Genomic DNA, 17,451 nt, shown 5'->3' with positions numbered 1-17,451 from the left:
TGCCATGGGGTAAGGCTTGCACAGCACTCGCCACGTGTCACATTTCGCAATACTTTTTTCTCGGCTAATACACACATCACATAACTGTCAATCTTGGGCTCAAATGGAACTGATCTCAACTAACTGTCAAAACTACTTTTAATGGTTTCAGTACTGACTCCTTGCAAGTTTTCAATTCATTGGGCAAAATATAAAGAACATATTCCTTTCTGGGCTCTCAAATGTTTTTGCTTTTTTTCATTTTACCACAGAATTTTTCTCACAGGTAATTATTGTACTTGCTTCTTTCACACATTTAACTCCATAACACTTTCTTTAATCATTTCAATTTTGCCATGTATCATATTTCTCTTCTTTTTTGCAGTGTATAATTTGGATTTTATCAACTTTTCATAATAGTCAATATGTTTCATAACCTTAATGCTATTTGTAAAGCATTGCTGAATTCTCTCTGATCTCTTACCATCATCTTAGTTTGCATGAGACCATTCAACACAGCAGATTTCAAATTCGCTTCCTATATGTACACACAAAAATTTAATTATAAAGTTTCTATATCTTGTATAAATAAACGATCCCATATCTGGCAAGTTCAGGACTGCTGGGATGCTGGATTTCAGAATTTTCTGGTTTTGGAGGAACGGCTCTAAAGCTCTAGGAAAGCACAAAACATAATGTAGTACACATATGTTTACATGTTTAAATCAGGGTTAGGGACCAAAAGCCAAAAAAATGAGCACAGGGCTATGGACAAATATACCCTCCAAAAGCCAAAAAAATGAGCACAGGGCTATGGCCAAATATGCCCCAATCACATTTTTTGGCAATCTATATTAAAAGATGTTAGTCTATGGTAAGTACTTCTTGGGCCAAATGTTGAATACACAAGAGGCATCCCTTAGTTCAGCAACTTATGTATTCCTCTCTTACAGGCCCTGACTCTGGCTTACTGAAGATGGCATTTGTGGTGGGACTGTTCAGGCATTAGACCTCAGGCCACAGAAATAATTTTCAGCTGCTTTCCTGAGGGGTGCAAATTTTCAGTAAAACATAAAAATAATTACTGGCCCTTTTTAACCACTCTTTTATAAGGGTAAAACCATAAAGCTTCCACATCTGTCATTACAATTTCTTAAAAATAACATAGGATAGCAGGGGTAGGGGCTGAGGGAAAGAAGAAGAGGTACTTTTAGTCTGATACCTGTGGAATGGCAAAAACTTCCTCATGTGTGAGAAATTTCTTGCTCCTTGCAATAATAATAAAAAAGTTGTGTGAAAAAATTAGACAGCCAAATGTAATGAGATGTAATGTAATGCTAGGGAGGCCTGTATTTCCACATCATGAGCACTCATCAAAAACATTGCAAATTATCATCATATATCTTTATTTATGCATTATAATACATAACACTCATAATGATGAACAATCAGTAAAGGGCATGAAAAAAGTAAATTGCCAGATACATATCTAATGGATGCTAAGCAGCCCCGGGCTGCCAACTTCTAAACACTTATCAACAACACTAAGTCATCACTATATAAATCTTTATTTATGCATTAGAATACACAACACAGCATGCCTAGATATTATGATGTCGACAGATTACCTAAATTACGAGAAAAACAAAGTAAGAAAAGAGATGAATAAATCGCTGCATGGGTGGTGGCAGTCAGTAGAGTGAGTCACTTTTATTGTGTGATGCTTAGTCAACCACTGCAAGGGAAAAGCATCTCATGGGACCATGGCATCATTCTCTAGTAGGGATGGTTGGCAACCATGTGGTACGTACAAATTGTTTTTGACAACTGCAGCCTTTAGTACTTTGCAGAAAAGGAAAACTGTGTATAACAACTTTAGAAGTATACTATGGCCAAAGGTTTAACTCCTTGAGAGAGAATATTGGAGTTCAACTGTACATGTCTCATTACTATCATCCTTGGGAGTGCTGCGCACAGAGTGTAAATTAGCTCATCTTTCAAAATGTTCTAACCAGGCAGAACTTATTTCAAAATTTTCAGCAGCAGATGTTTCACCCCCTTGATTTTGTCTTTCAAAAGACTACTGGAGTTTTCTTGAAATATAACTGTACTTGAATTCTCCTTTCATTCCAATTTTCAACCTAAATGCTCATTACACTTTACATTTTCTCCATCATTAAAGTATGGAGCTAAAGGCTTACATTCTGACTACTCACCTTTCTTCACTCTTTAAAACTCAATGTAATAATTGCATTAGATTCTGTTCAGCTCAGTGAATTTGTAATATCAATGACCCAATTTGCTACAGAAGCCTAAGCTTGTTTAATTTCACTCCTATAGTAATATCAGTAGACTAGTACAGGTTGTACCTCTTTAATCCGGCAACATTGGGACCTGGGCATTGCTACACCACAGAAAATGCCAGAAAATAGAAACTGACCCCATGTCATACACAGCTGACAATCCGATCTCATAGTACTCACACAGTCTTTACAAAAGTTCCTTTATCTAATTTTTTCATTAACTCCACCTTTTCAAGCATAGATAATGATTTATGCTTACACTTATTAGCACTAACATCATCTTCTGCATCTCTTGGACAACATCCTGAAGGGCTAAAATACAGCTGAACACTAGAAATTAACAGCACTGTTAATTAGCTCAGCTGCAGTTTGGTGCCTTAGTGCTGCTAACATCACCGCCCAGGTGGAAGATCCACAAACTAATTGCAGCATGTTCAAAACATGCTGGACCATGGGAGTTGCCAGACCACAGAGTGATGTATTATTACATAGGTACAACCTGTAGTAGGACTGAATAGCTTTTTATGCTCAAACATAGTTAGGGTAAAATATACGAAGCTAATACCTTGCAATAAATCAAAACTACTTTAGCATGCAGTACAATCTTCCCTTTAATGATGTTCAATTAATTGCCTTACAGATTAATCATCCATTTCTAACTGCGACTTCACACATCTCATCACATATCACCCACTTTCAATCTTAATGCATTTCTAGAAACCTCACCACTTGCCTACTGGCAGGTGTGGTGTATGTCAGGGTCAAAGCTAGCCACCCATGCTGCCCTAATCTGCTTATCATCCCACACATTTAATATGGTCAATAAGTGTCCTTGTAACTCCATAGAGCTGCCAGAAAAGCATGAGATAAGAGTGACAGACATGCTTTGTGGAAGGCATTATGAATATATTGTGTGGGAGGGTAGGAGATGTAACACAGCTGTATTCAAAATATCTCTGCTCAGCAACTCTCAGCCGGCTAAATCCACCACAAATGCCAACCATAATGACCCTGAAGATCAACAGCCTTCTTCCTTAATTAGTGCTTTCTCTTTCCAGCTCAAATAACACTGGTACAAACTGACAACTGAGGAGTTAGCAATGCTTTACAACTAAGCTGTCCACCACTCTGAGTCAAATGAAGAAGAAAAGAAAGTTGAATGAAGAAGGAAACACCATAAGAAATCATATATAGCCTTCAATGTGTGGTGCTACAAATGGCTCCGTATAATAGGGACCAAAAGCAAGCATCATGATGTTAAAGTCATATACAGCGGGTAATTGAAGAGTACAACAAAGCCTTCCAAGGGAGCATGCTAGCCACAATTACTGCTCCCTTCAAGGAGAAAAGAACCACAGCTACTCCTTCCTCATTAGCCACAAGTTCTTAGAAAACTCACCAAGGTCAATATTACTACTGTTATAAGTCCAGTATGAATAGAATGTTATACAAAAAAGGGCTTGCTATTCTGAATATCAATAGTTTTATGAAATTCATGCACAGGTTGTATTTCAGGCACTTTTTAAGTATTACAATGCTATATAAATGTATGTTGGTGGTGTCTTCTAGCTAAGGTGATGGGTGATAGGCAGCCTTAAGGTGAAGCCAGGGTGATAAGAGCTGGCCACATCATCAGCCAGCAGCTACTGCACATAGTGCTTTCTAGTTACTCTGATATTTTACTAAGTGCTTATGAAAACTGAATTATTTAAATAAGTTAATTTCCTAAATATTTCCCATCTAACTGGGAACATCCTATTATAAAATAAACACAGAGATAAACATCCATCAAACTGTGTGTTTTTAAAACAAAGGTAATTTACTAAGTGCTCTCAATTGCAGTGCTATTCACGTAATGTTCATATGAATGTCGAGTTCTTGAGGAAGATAAATTATTTCACCAAACCTTTACTGGAAGCTTATATACACAACAATGAAGATTTAAAGTGAAAACTAAGCACTTATCTGTCTAGGATGTACTAAGAATGTGATGGCCTAAGGTATAGTGAGGACGTAGTGAAGATGCATTTTCCTAGGAAGTTTTTTTCCATGATATCAATACTAAGGCATAACAAAGCTTTGGTATGTGCACCTCTAGTTTGTTTTGACCCTAAAAAATTACAAACAATAAGTTTGGTCACATAAGAACTACCTCAAACGAGTACTCTCGTACCGGTATTCTCCTGCTACTATCAAAAGCTGGCACACAGGTGAGGGGAATGCAAGGAAGAGTGTGAATTGGAACGATATGGTATACCAGGGTCAACGTGCTGTCAATGGACCAGACAAAGGCATGTGAAGCATCTTGGGAAAACCATGGAAAGGTCTGTGGGACCTGGACATTATTATTTATTTATTTATTTATTTTGCTTTGTCGCTGTCTCCCGCATGCGAGGTAGCGCAAGGAAACAGATGAAAGAAATGGCCCAACCCACCCCCACACACATGCACACACACACGTCCACACACGCAAACATACACACCCACACATCCCAACGTACACACATATATACACACACAGACACACACATATACACACATGCACACAATTCACACTGTCTGCCCCTACTCACCCCCATCGCCACCCCGCCACACACGGAATAACATCCCCCTCACCCCTCATGTGCACGAGGCAGCGCTAGGAAAAGACAACAAAGGCCCATTCGCTCACACTCAGTCTCCAGCTGTCATGCAATAATGCCCGAAACCACAGCTCCCTTTCCACATCCAGGCCCCACACAACTTTCCATGATTTACCCCAGACTCTTCACATGCCCTGATTCAATCCATTGACAGCACGTCAACACCAGGTATACCAAATTGATCCAATTCACTCTATTCCTTGCCCGCCTTTCACCCTCCTGCATGTTCAGGCCCCGATCACTCAAAATCTTTTTCACTCCATCTTTCCACCTCCAATTTGGTCTCCCACTTCTCCTCGTTCCCTCCACCTCCAACACATATATCCTCTTGGTCAATCTTTCCTCACTCATTCTCTCCATGTGCCCAAACCATTTCAAAACACCCTCTTCTGCTCTCTCAACCATGCTCTTTTTATTTCCACACCTCTCTCTTACTCTTACATTACTTACTCGATCAAACCGCCTAACACCACATATTGTCCTCGAACATCTCATTTCCAACACATCCACCCTCCTCCACACAACCCCATCTATAGCCCATGCCTCACAACCATATAACATTGTTGGAACCATTATTCCTTCAAACATACCCATTTTTGCATTCTGAGATAATGTTCTCGTCTTCCACACATTTTTCAGCGCTCCCAGAACTTTCGCCCCCTCCCCCATCCTGTGACTCACTTCCGCTTCCATGGTTCCATCCACTGCCAAATCCACTTCCAGATATCTAAAACACTTTACTTACTCCAGTTTTTCTCCATTCAAACTTACCTCCCAATTGACTTGTCCCTCAACCCTTCTGTACCTAATAACCTTGCTCTTATTCACATTTACACTCGGATTTCTTCTTTCACACACTTTACCAAACTCAGTCACCAGCTTCTGCAGTTTCTCACATGAATCAGCCACCAGCGCTGTATCATCAGTGAACAACAACTGACTCACTGCCCAAGACCTCTTTCACAACAGACTACATACTTGCCTCTCTTTCCAAAACTCTTGCATTCACCTCCCTAACAACCCCATCCGTAAACAAGTTAAACAACCATGGAGACATCACGCACCCCTGCCGCAAACCAACATTCACTGAGAACCAATCACTTTCCTCTATTCCTACTCGTACACATGCCTTACATCCTCGATAAAAACTTTTCACTGCTTCTTGCAACTTGCCTCCCACACCATATACTCTTACCTTCCACAGAGCATCTCTATCAACTTTATCATATGCCTTCTCCAGATCCATAAATTCTACATACAAATCCATTTGTTTTTCTAAGTATTTCTCACATACATTCTTCAAAGCAAACACCTGATCCACACATCCTTTACCACTTCTGAAACCACAATCTGATGCTCTGTTCATGCCTTCACCCTCTCAATCAATACCCTTCCATATAATTTCCCAGGAATACTCAACAAACTTATACCTCTGTAATTTGAACGTAAATGCCCATACACATACGTTTACATATAAACATATACACACACACATACAGGGACATAGACATAGACACACGTACATATTCATACTTGCTTGCATTCATCCATTCCTGGCATTAACATGCCCCATAGGAAACAGCATCACTACCCCTAGCACCAGCAAGGTAGCGTCAGAAAAACAGATAAAAAAGGCCACATTCATTCACACTTAAATCTCTAACTGTCATGTGTAATGCACCAAAACCATAGCTCCCTATCTACATCCAGGCCCCACAGACCTTTCCATGGTTTACCCTAAACGTTTCACATGTCCTGGTTCAGTCCATTGACAGCACATCGACCCCGGTACACCACATTGTTCCAATTCAATCAGTCTGCTTGAATTTAACCTACAAGTAAAAAGTCATTTTTAGAAAGGCTGTATCATTAGGATTACAGTCTTGTCAAGAATTTCTTACTCCAGGGGAGTCTACAATATCCTACAACAAGAAGTAGCACAACCTTGAGCTCCAGGAATCTTTAGAAACATCTTGGGTACCACCAGGATCCTTTCACAAAAATTGGTCTTGAAGTAATAATAAATAAAAGATATTCATGGGGTAATTATAAATAAAACTTATTCATATACTAATCATTACCATACAAACAATTTCTATGAGACAGTCCTGATGTTACCTAGGACCTCTTTCAAAGGCTCCTACAGCCCAAGACTGAGTAGGGAAGCACAGCCTCCATTGGAGTGATAAGTTCTTTGAAGAGGATGAGTTCTTTTAAGAGACTGTATTCCCAATAATATAAACATGCCAAACATGACTTTTCACTTGTGGTGTATCCTTTTGCAGGCTGAGGCCAGTACTGTATACATATGTTTCCAACATTTGCAAGGTAGAATCAGGAACAATGAGGAAAGGCCTCATTATCACATCCATTCTCTAGCTTTCATGTATAATATATTGAAACCATAGTCCCCTACCCACAACCAGGCCCCATAGAACCTTCCATGGTTCTCCAGCTGTTTCATATCAATGCTCTGGTTCAGCCCATTATAGCATGTCACTCCTACATGTTTAGGCCCCAAGTGCTCAAAATCTTTCTCACTCCAACCTTCCATCACTAATTTAATCTCCTCCTTCTCCTTGTCCCTGATACAGCAGTCAAAATTAACTTTTTACCGGTGGTGAAACCTCAAACATATGGAGTCTGATAACACCTATGTCTCAACATAAAGGCAGAAGCATGGCAAATTTTTCTGTTCTCTATAATGGCAAAAATATTTTTCTACAGTAAGCTCTTATCTGATAATACTTTATACTCATAATCAGTACAATAATATTACTCCTTTATACTACACATGACCATCAATCATATCTACAAGTTGGAAATCAGGGTTCATGAAATATGTAGTATTCTGTTTGCTATTATTCTATCAAACCTTTACCCCTTACTTTGCAGAATAGGCTGCAGTTTACATCTGCATGTTAAAAAAAAGTTAGACTGGCATGCAAGAGAATATAACCATAGAGTATCAAAACTATATCTCTGTTGGCCTGGTCCACTGCTTAGTGAGGGTCAGATTGGAGTGTGACAAATCAGACAGGCCCAAATCAAAGAGAAAGACTGTTGTTTGTTTCCTTTTCTTAAACTTGGTTTTACACTATACTCATATTTCATACACAGGTTTAGTGATGTAGTGAATCACATGTATATATCTAATAATTTTATACAACCCATATCAAATCTGAGTGCAAGCAGGAAGAATGTCTGGCATAAATGGAGAAGGTATTAGGGGTTTCATTTCTTTCTTAATCTTGAACTCACACAGCAATGGTGAATATGAATATACTTACATATATTACACTAAACACACAAAAATTTCACTTATCTTGTTTAGAAATATTACACTGTACACAATATAATGAGTGGCATGTGTGGGGAGGATACTGGTGTTTTTTTTTTTTTTTTTTTTTCTTGGGGAACATCTAGAGTGGCTGGTATGTGTGGGGAGGATATCAGTGGTTTATTTTTTCTTGGGGCACATTCTAACTCTTTACTATCATCTGTAACAAAGGTCCTCTATAATCCACAGATTACATGAAGAGAAAGTCTGGTGCAGTTGTTATGCAATATCTTCCTAGCAAACAAAAGGCTAACAGCAAAGGTGGTGGGCACGTGGTTGTTGGCCTCCTAAATTCATTCAGAGTTGCTCATTTCCTCATAATTCTCATGTTTTTCTCCTTAACTTTCCTCACCACTGATGCATATGATAAATCATCTTCCTTATCATTAAGGTTATCTAATAATCAGCATGTTCTCTGCAAAGCACTTTTTACACACCAAGTGAATCTCAATGGCCATGCACTAATAATGGTGGCTGTAAAGGTGCTGAGGAGAGCATAATTTTTCATGCACCTACCTAATGATGGAGACCTCTATGGAATATTAGTGGTAAAACGAGTCACCTGAATATTCAAACAAAGGAAGCAAAAGTTATCATGTGATGATGGCTGCCATTCCCTATAAGATTATCAGCTGAAGAAAGCTGCTGTTATGGGTTAATATCATCAAGCACAGCAAGAGCAAATTGTTACTCATGTTCAATATGGAGTTAGGGTAAAAACTCACAAAAAACACACATATATAATCACATTCCACAAACCAAAAAACATATGGAAAATGTTCCTGTAGTAAATAAACAATAGGGACTGACCTCGTGATGCTTACGACGACGATGCTCCTCAGCCAAAGCTGCAACTCCCTCTTCATCAACAAATTGCTGCAGAGGATAATTTAAGTGCTAATTAAAATATTATACACATATAATTATCCACACATACATACATGAACATACACGCACATACACGTCAAAGAAGCCTTCTCAACATGGGTTGGGGGTCACCAGTAGTGTATCACAGAGCTTGATCCTGGGACACTTTGCTCATCTTGATCTACAGAAATGGCATGCTAAAAGGACTGTACTTAGAATGCATCAATTTACAAGGGGACCTAGATACCTATAATGGTCGTCTGGTATATTGTCGCTAAAATTTTATTCAGGTAAATGCAAAGTAATAATGCAGAAATACAAGGCAAGAAATAAGCTACAGGAATCTATGTGAGAGAGATATGGGAATTGCCATTGTATCTAACCAGTCCTGAAAACCCTATTCAATATCTTTTTTTTTTTTTTCAACAGTTAGCTGTTTTCTGCATTAATGAGATAGCACCAGGAACAAACTGAGAAAGGCCTCATTTGCTCATACCCATTCTTCACCCATCATGTACAAAGCACTGAAACTAAAGCCCATATCCACAACTCAGGTCCCATAGACCTTTCCATGGTTTTTCCTGGCCTCTTCATGTGCCCTGGTTTAGTCCACTGACAGCACACTGCACCCTGTATACCACAGTGCTCTAATTTGCTGTATCTCATGCATGTATTGGACCCTCTTTACACTCGCAGCGTCTTTCACTCCATCCTTCCATCTCCTCAGTTTCCCTCTTTTCATTGTTCCCTCCACTTCTGATACGTATAACCTCTTAAGTCATCCTCCTCTCACTTTTTGTCTTCATATGTCCGAACCATTTCAGCACAACCTCTTCAGCTATCACACACAAGTTCTCATTAATACACCTCTCTCTTACCCTATCTTTTTTTTTATCTAACCCTTCTCCCACCAACTATTGTCTTTAAACATTCATCTCCAAAACATCCACTCTGTTCCACATATTTCATCTATAACCCATGCCTTGACACCAGTGGGAATACTAAACCATCAAAAAGACAATTAACTTTTTCCACATACCTTCCCACCACTGGGATACTGATAAAGATCTTTAATGAATTTTTCTTTAGCTGAAATTCTGAAATACATGATTAAAAAAAAATAAAAATCACTTTGCTTTATTATTATGAGAAGAGTATATTCGGTACTTCATATGGCATATCTTGTACATAAAAATAATTAACTGTGATTACCATTTACACATTTAGGAGAGAGGATGTCATACTCATTTATGCTGTCTCAACCTCACATAAATGTATCATGTCTATACTCCTCTGCAAGCATGCACACACCCTAGCTGAAGGTAGGTACCTATTTATCAACCAGTCCCGTGGGAGGATTGACACCAGGGTCAGATGTAGTCTGGCTTTTACAGGCCCAGGATTCAAACTCATGTGGGTCTGACCCTGGTTGTCCCATGCTGACTCATGGTCAGCAACACTAACCATTTACACAAAATTTGTCTGTGTGTGTTAACAGGCCAATTGCTACCAAAGTAAACACAGAGACCAAATTGGACTACTATATTTTGGACCCAGATCAGTCGTAATCATATCAGAATAAGACCCCACAGCACAAACCTGTGCAAGCACAAAACTATGTCCTTAATCCTTTTTGCTGTCAATTCTCAACAATCTTAAAAGTGATGATTTTCCCCTCAGCAAAACCGAGTATGTCTGGTAGTTAAAAAATATGAATGTGGTTCATTCATTTGTTTTTCTGACACTTATGGTATACTGTTCCAGTAACCTTTTTGTTTTAAAATAACATACCAGTAAATAAAGGGGTCATTTTTGGCAGTTTTCAGTTAAAATGATGAAACAGCAAATAAATCTGATTCATCTCCCATAACCAATACTGAAACAAATTCAGGTCTGTATCCCAACAGAAGCACATCTCAGTGATTACACAGCCTGTACCACCATTTTCACAAGCTCCTGGAGTTGGCTGAATGACTAAATTGAGTTTGTCTAACTTAGTATGGGACACCAATGCCACATGTATGTCTTTTGATGTTTTGACTCATGGTATACAAAGTCCTTTCATGTTTTCAAGTCTGGTAGTGCTCACCCAATTTCAAGGTCCATGAGGAATACTTAAGTATAAACCAAGCATTCCTTAATGAGTGACCATCAGTGGGTGCAATAAGATTTCAAATGATTTTCTATGTGTTTCTGGAGTAAAAAGCTAATGCTATTTAGCTTTGGCAACATAGCAAAAAGGTATTATGTTTAAAAAAAACCTTACATCAAAATATTTCATCATTAACATCACAACATTTCATCATTAATGTTAACAAATACTCAAAATTGAAAATTCAAGTTTTTCTCCAAATCTGTCATGATCATGAAGCCATATGGTTGTTCTAAGAATATGTAACAATTTGATAATGTCACTATTGCAAAGTGATGTTCCACAAAACATTGCTATTTAAGGGCCCACAGTTCATTAACATATATCAACATACTCTTATTGTCCTCTACAAGAGCTCCTGGCAGTTTTAAGGCTGCACTCCATGCATAAGTGGGGAAACAAAAGACTTCTTTGGATCATTAAATACCTCAATGAAACAGTGCTCCCCCCTGTTCACTGATTAAGATAAAGCATAATCACTTGTGGCTCCCTTTGCAAGCAGACTCTAGCAACACCTAATACAGCACGTTTTTCCCCGAATATAAGAAACAAAAAATATTAGATTCACCAGAAAATTCACTCAAAACAATGAGATCCATTCAAACTGATCCAGGTAACAGGAATAAGAGAGTATTATATTTCAACATACAAATCTCAACAGACAACTGGCAGCCAATGTAACATCAATGATATTTTCTAAGAGGAAGGCAGCCACCATCATATGTTTTAACTTTTCCTACCTATGCTCAAATACTCAGCACTAGACTTAATGTATCAATTATAGGCTACAGATGCATTTTCTGTCACTGTGCATGTAGGGGAAAATTCTCCCCTCCTCAGTATCAATAAAATCACATTTGTAGAGGTACATCCACTAGCCTCTCAGGTCATGTGCATGGTGATCCTGTAGAAAATGCACAGATTACTGGATGACCTAAACGATGAGGGGGGGAACACTTATCATATGTACAGCTGACGAGGTAAATGAACAAGCATGACAAGTGAAATGTTAAGAAATTTAACACAGAGTAATTCTAGCTGTAGTAAGGAGGAAAGAAGCCAGTAAGGGACCACTCCATCCACAGCCCTGCTACCTTTGCAGTGTCACATGAAACAAATTATGTAATAACTGAACCGTACTTTCATATACATAATCCAGTGGTGATGGAAGACTGGTAACAATATAATAATAAAGAACTAGAATACTTACATGTATATTTTGCCTCTAAAATAACATCTATTGAATAGTGCATAGTATCTCATTTGACATGTGTAGTGTGACATTTCTATATATATTCATGTGATATACCACTAATGGTGTGACAGTGTAAGAAACAGAGGAGAGCATGGTGCAAACAAACTGGACATCTATGTCTTTCTCTCATGTCTAGAGATGAGGAAGGACTGCCCTAAGCAAGCCAGCCATATCCTCTCCTTCCACCCAAATTTTGTGCTCAATGAAATATTTCTGAGCAGTCACATTACTCACCAGCAATGCCATCTGTGTGTGAGAAACAAGAGCAAAGCATGATACCAGTACTAAAATCAAGCTTAACCCACCGGCTATGACTACTCCAGATAGTAAATGTGTCCTTAATGTGGAAATATCAATAAAAAAAAATTCTAAATGTTTTGAGACCATTTAAAAATGCTTTTTTTTTCCTGGAAAAATATACACAATAAAAATTCCTCTCAATTTATGCATATCTGACTTACATCATTTGGAAAATAATACACTCTGTCCATTTATACTTTTTTTTTTAATTATGTGGGCTTAAGTCTGAAATAATGCAATCATCATTCATCATGCAGCATTGTACTCTGGCACTGACATCCTGACAAGGAGGCCATTGGACTCTGTCTTGAGACAGGGAGTCCAGTGGACTCCATTTCCAGACACAGAGGCCAGCGTACTCCATCTTCACACGCAAAGCCAGCAGACTCCTTGTTCAGACACATATGCATGGTATAAATAGAGTTTATAATCACAGAAAGCTACTATATTCTGTGCTGCAATTTACTGTTACAGCACATTTTGCCACTTGTATCATGCCAAAAAAGCATCTTTCAAGTTCTGGTACTGAAAGCACTGGGCCATCACCACCAATATATCGGATGCCTGTTCCTGTCTGAAACTCCCTCGAGGGGGTGGCCATGACAACAGAGTCTCCATAGCTAGTGAACTCTGGTGCTGCATCTCAGGTTTTAGTGCCTCACTCTTAACAGGCCATGGGCAAAGGGAAAGTCTAGTGCAGTGTTCATAAAGGTTCCTTCCTAATGTTCCCACTGACTACCTCTATCTAATGTTTCTACCTAATGCTCCTACCCAAATGTTCCTACCTACTACTACTATCTACTGCTCATACCATTTTGCCAAAAGGCAGGGCTAGCACACAGAGCTCACCACAGGAAAAAACTAGAGTTATGAAGAATAAGCTATGTGAGTTAAGTTTTGTCAAACATTGTGTGTGGCAAGGAGCTTCTGTTTGTAGACAGAATGCCAGTAGTCCACATGTGGGTGAAGCAGAAAGAAAAGACAGCTGTTTGGGTCAGAGGACTGCATCTGACAACCACTGTAGTGCTGGATCACCACACAGCCATCACTAATCCTCCTAACACCAAGGCAGGCAGTACTGGTGGTATACCTTCCTGGTTGTTGACTGCCTCCCAACAACTATCACTGAGGTTAAGAAGGATGTGCTCAAACGTTATAAGAGAAGTGAACAAACAGCTATTGTGTATGCCCTTACACTTAATGATTCTACTTTAAGGACTGTTCATGATACTGCAGAGAAGTGCAAAGAAAATGCCAAGAGTGGAACATTAAGCAGTGCCTCTCTAACCTTGTATTCCTGAGGCTCAATTAAAGAGAAAAATGTCAGGAACATTGAACACATGAACACTAAACTCGAGAAACTGTTCCCATCAGCATGACTGTATTACAAGCAAAGGCCCTGAGTATAAATGATGACTTGGCAACGAAAGAAGGAGCAGTGAAGAAATTTTCAAGCAAGTCCTGGTTGGTTTTCAAATTTTTGGAAATGCTACAATTACCACAACAACATGATGACTAGTGAGGCTACTTCTGCCAATGCCTTTATAGCCAATAATTTTCCAGGAACCCTCAAGACCATTATTAAGGAATACTGTTATACTCCTAAGCAGGTTTTTAATGTGGATGAAACTGGATTATTTTGGGAGAATGCCTTTGACAATATACATTTCCTGTGAAGAGAAGACAACCAGGATTCAAAGTATGCTGTTTTCTGAAAACACTGTGCTAGAGTTGCTGTCTACCAGGGGCCTGTTAAAGCAGAGGCACTAAAGGCTAAAAAGCAGCACTGGAGTTCACCAGTTATGGAGACTTTTGCTGTGGCCACCCTCTCAAGGGAGTTCATTAAGGGAACAAGTAAGATATACAGATGTTTTCATTGACAAAATTCACTGTACAGTATGTATATAATAGTATTTTATATTTCCTAATACGTGTATACTGTAGTTTTTTTTTTTTTTTTTTTTTGCTTTGTCGCTGTCTCCCGCGTTTGCGAGGTAGCGCAAGGAAACAGACGAAAGAAATGGCCCAACTCACCCCCATACACATGTACGTCCACACACGCAAATATACATACCTACACAGCTTTCCATGGTTTACCCCAGACTCTTCACATGCCGATTCAATCCACTGACAGCACGTCAACCCCGGTATACCACATCGATCCAATTCACTCTATTCCTTGCCCTCCTTTCACCCTCCTGCATGTTCAGGCCCCGATCACACAAAATCTTTTTCACTCCATCTTTCCACCTCCAATTTGGTCTCCCACTTCTCCTCGTTCCCTCCACCTCCGACACATATATCCTCTTGGTCAATCTTTCCTCACTCATTCTCTCCATGTGCCCAAACCATTTCAAAACACCCTCTTCTGCTCTCTCAACCACGCTCTTTTTATTTCCACATATCTCTCTTACCCTTACGTTACTTACTCGATCAAACCACACATTGTCCTCAAACATCTCATTTCCAGCACATCCATCCTCCTGCACACAACTCTATCCATAGCCCATGCCTCACAACCATACAACATTGTTGGAACCACTATTCCTTCAAACATACCCATTTTTGCTTTCCGAGATAATGTTCTTGACTTCCACACATTCTTCAAGGCTCCCAGGATTTTCGCCCCCTCCCCCACCCTATGATCCACTTCCGCTTCCATGGTTCCATCCGCTGCCAGATCCACTCCCAGATATCTAAAACACTTTACTTCCTCCAGTTTTTCTCCATTCAAATTTACCTCCCAACTGACTTGACCCTCAACCCTACTGTACCTAATAACCTTGCTCTTATTCACATTTACTCTTAACTTTCTTCTTTCACACACTTTACCAAACTCAGTAACCAGCTTCTGCAGTTTCTCACATGAATCAGCCACCAGCGCTGTATCATCCGCGAACAACAACTGACTCACTTCCCAAGCTCTCTCATCCCCAACAGACTGTAGTTTTTCATGGTATGATATTCGGATTTGTCTTATTAATGACAAAAACACATAAAATGAATTATTTACACTACCAATTTCAAGAACATAAATATCCCCTGGGGATAGGGGAGAAAGAATACTTCCCACGTATTCTCTGCGTGTCGTAGAAGGCGACTAAAAGGGGAGGGAGCGGGGGGCTGGAAATCCTCCCCTCTCATTTTTTTTAATTTTCCAAAAGAAGGAACAGAGAATTGGGCCAGGTGAGGGTATTCCCTCAAAGGCCCAGGCCTCTGTTCTTAACGCTACCTCGCTAATGCGGGAAATGGCGAATAGTTTGAAAGAAAAAGAAAAAAAATATCAAATAAATCAAGAGGTCCCTGTATAGTAACATGTTATCTATAAGCAAATGAAATTAATATATGATTCCATGTTCAAGCTAAAACAGTGCCAGGCGTACAATGCATTTCCCCTAACAATATAACTCATGCACATATCACTAAGTAGTCATATAATAACTCCCAATAGCGTGAGTTTCATGATTTTCATAAATCTATTATACTATCTAATATTTTTTCCAACTCAGCAGCTAAATAACCATCAAAATGCAATGAGGTACAAGTGCATAATTTTTGCTCTGCCCAAGCAGCAAAGAAAATATCTACAGATGATGTAAAATGATGCAAATCTGATACATTACCTATAGACATTTTCTTTATCACTTGGGTAGCATACAGATGATACAACATCCCCCAACTGCATTTTGATAGTTACTGAGCAGCTGAGTTGGAAAAACATTGGTAAAAGATGTGGAAATGTTGAGGGACGTGGAGATGTTGCCTAAGATACCAGTACCTTCCTTCTGACTCACTACCCATTGTATACTACACCCATGGTTGCTAAATGCCCTAGACTGTATATGGCATTCTCACAGACAACTGTATACTGTATACAGCACTTCAGCAATAAATGTGTTCAGAAAAAAACAAATCCTCAATGTCCTTCCCTCTTATATTGAGCTGTCAGTTGTTTCAGCCTCACCCCATCCTTTCACTCACTCAGCACTCTCCCAGGCCAACACAAAGGTACCTACACATTACTTTTTCTGAATATTTTATTTCTACATGTGCATGCCAATCAATTTATAGAGGAATGAAATTTATTCTTTTTTATTGCACACAAGGTGATGGGATTTTCAAACCAATCCTGCCATTTAGAGGATGATAAAAGAGAACTTAAACTTGAAAATAAATCAATTCATTGAATATGTTTGGCATAAATTATTTCATAACTAAAAGCCTTTACCATCTCAACGAGGTAGTATCATGAACGAAAGAAACCTTGACATGGAGCATTAAGTCTTCTGTTATCTGTCCCTCCAATGTATTCCTTAATTCACCCTGGATCATAACTCCTCTTCCATCCTAAGACTCACCTCAGGCCCCACAGTTCCATCCACTGTCCTGTCCACTCTCAGGTACTTAAAGCACCCCTCTTCCAAAAGGTCCTCCCAATTCAAACTTACACACTACTAATCCTGTTTCACCCTAGTGCTGCACCTTACTTCCGATCACATTTATTCTCAGCTTTCTCCTTTCACACATTCTCCCAAACCCTATCATCAGTTTCTGGAGCTTCTCTCTGGGAACGGCCACCAGAGAATGGAATTTCAGTAATATTTTCAGTAAGA

At 39.1% G+C, this 17,451-nt stretch overlaps 1 protein-coding gene across 9 annotated transcripts in view; it reads right to left on the bottom strand.

Annotated features, from left to right (window-relative positions):
- Window positions 1–17,451, bottom strand: part of Zmynd8 (Zinc finger MYND-type containing 8) — a 427,013-nt gene that overhangs the window by 45,140 nt on the left and 364,422 nt on the right. For 8 of the 9 annotated variants that reach the window (XM_071675758.1, XM_071675755.1, XM_071675760.1 and 5 more), the window contains one exon: window positions 9,075–9,140. The exons of the other annotated variant lie outside the window; for it this stretch is intronic. In XM_071675758.1, coding sequence (XP_071531859.1) covers window positions 9,075–9,140 — 66 coding nt within the window. The remainder of the gene's footprint in view (window positions 1–9,074; window positions 9,141–17,451) is intronic. 9 annotated transcript variants of the gene reach the window in all.

Source organism: Panulirus ornatus, chromosome 21, assembly GCF_036320965.1.
Source record: "Panulirus ornatus isolate Po-2019 chromosome 21, ASM3632096v1, whole genome shotgun sequence".
Classification (NCBI taxonomy): Eukaryota; Metazoa; Arthropoda; class Malacostraca; order Decapoda; family Palinuridae; genus Panulirus; species Panulirus ornatus.
Note: the sequence above shows the minus strand (reverse complement) of the source record. Positions and strands in the feature narration are given on the sequence as shown.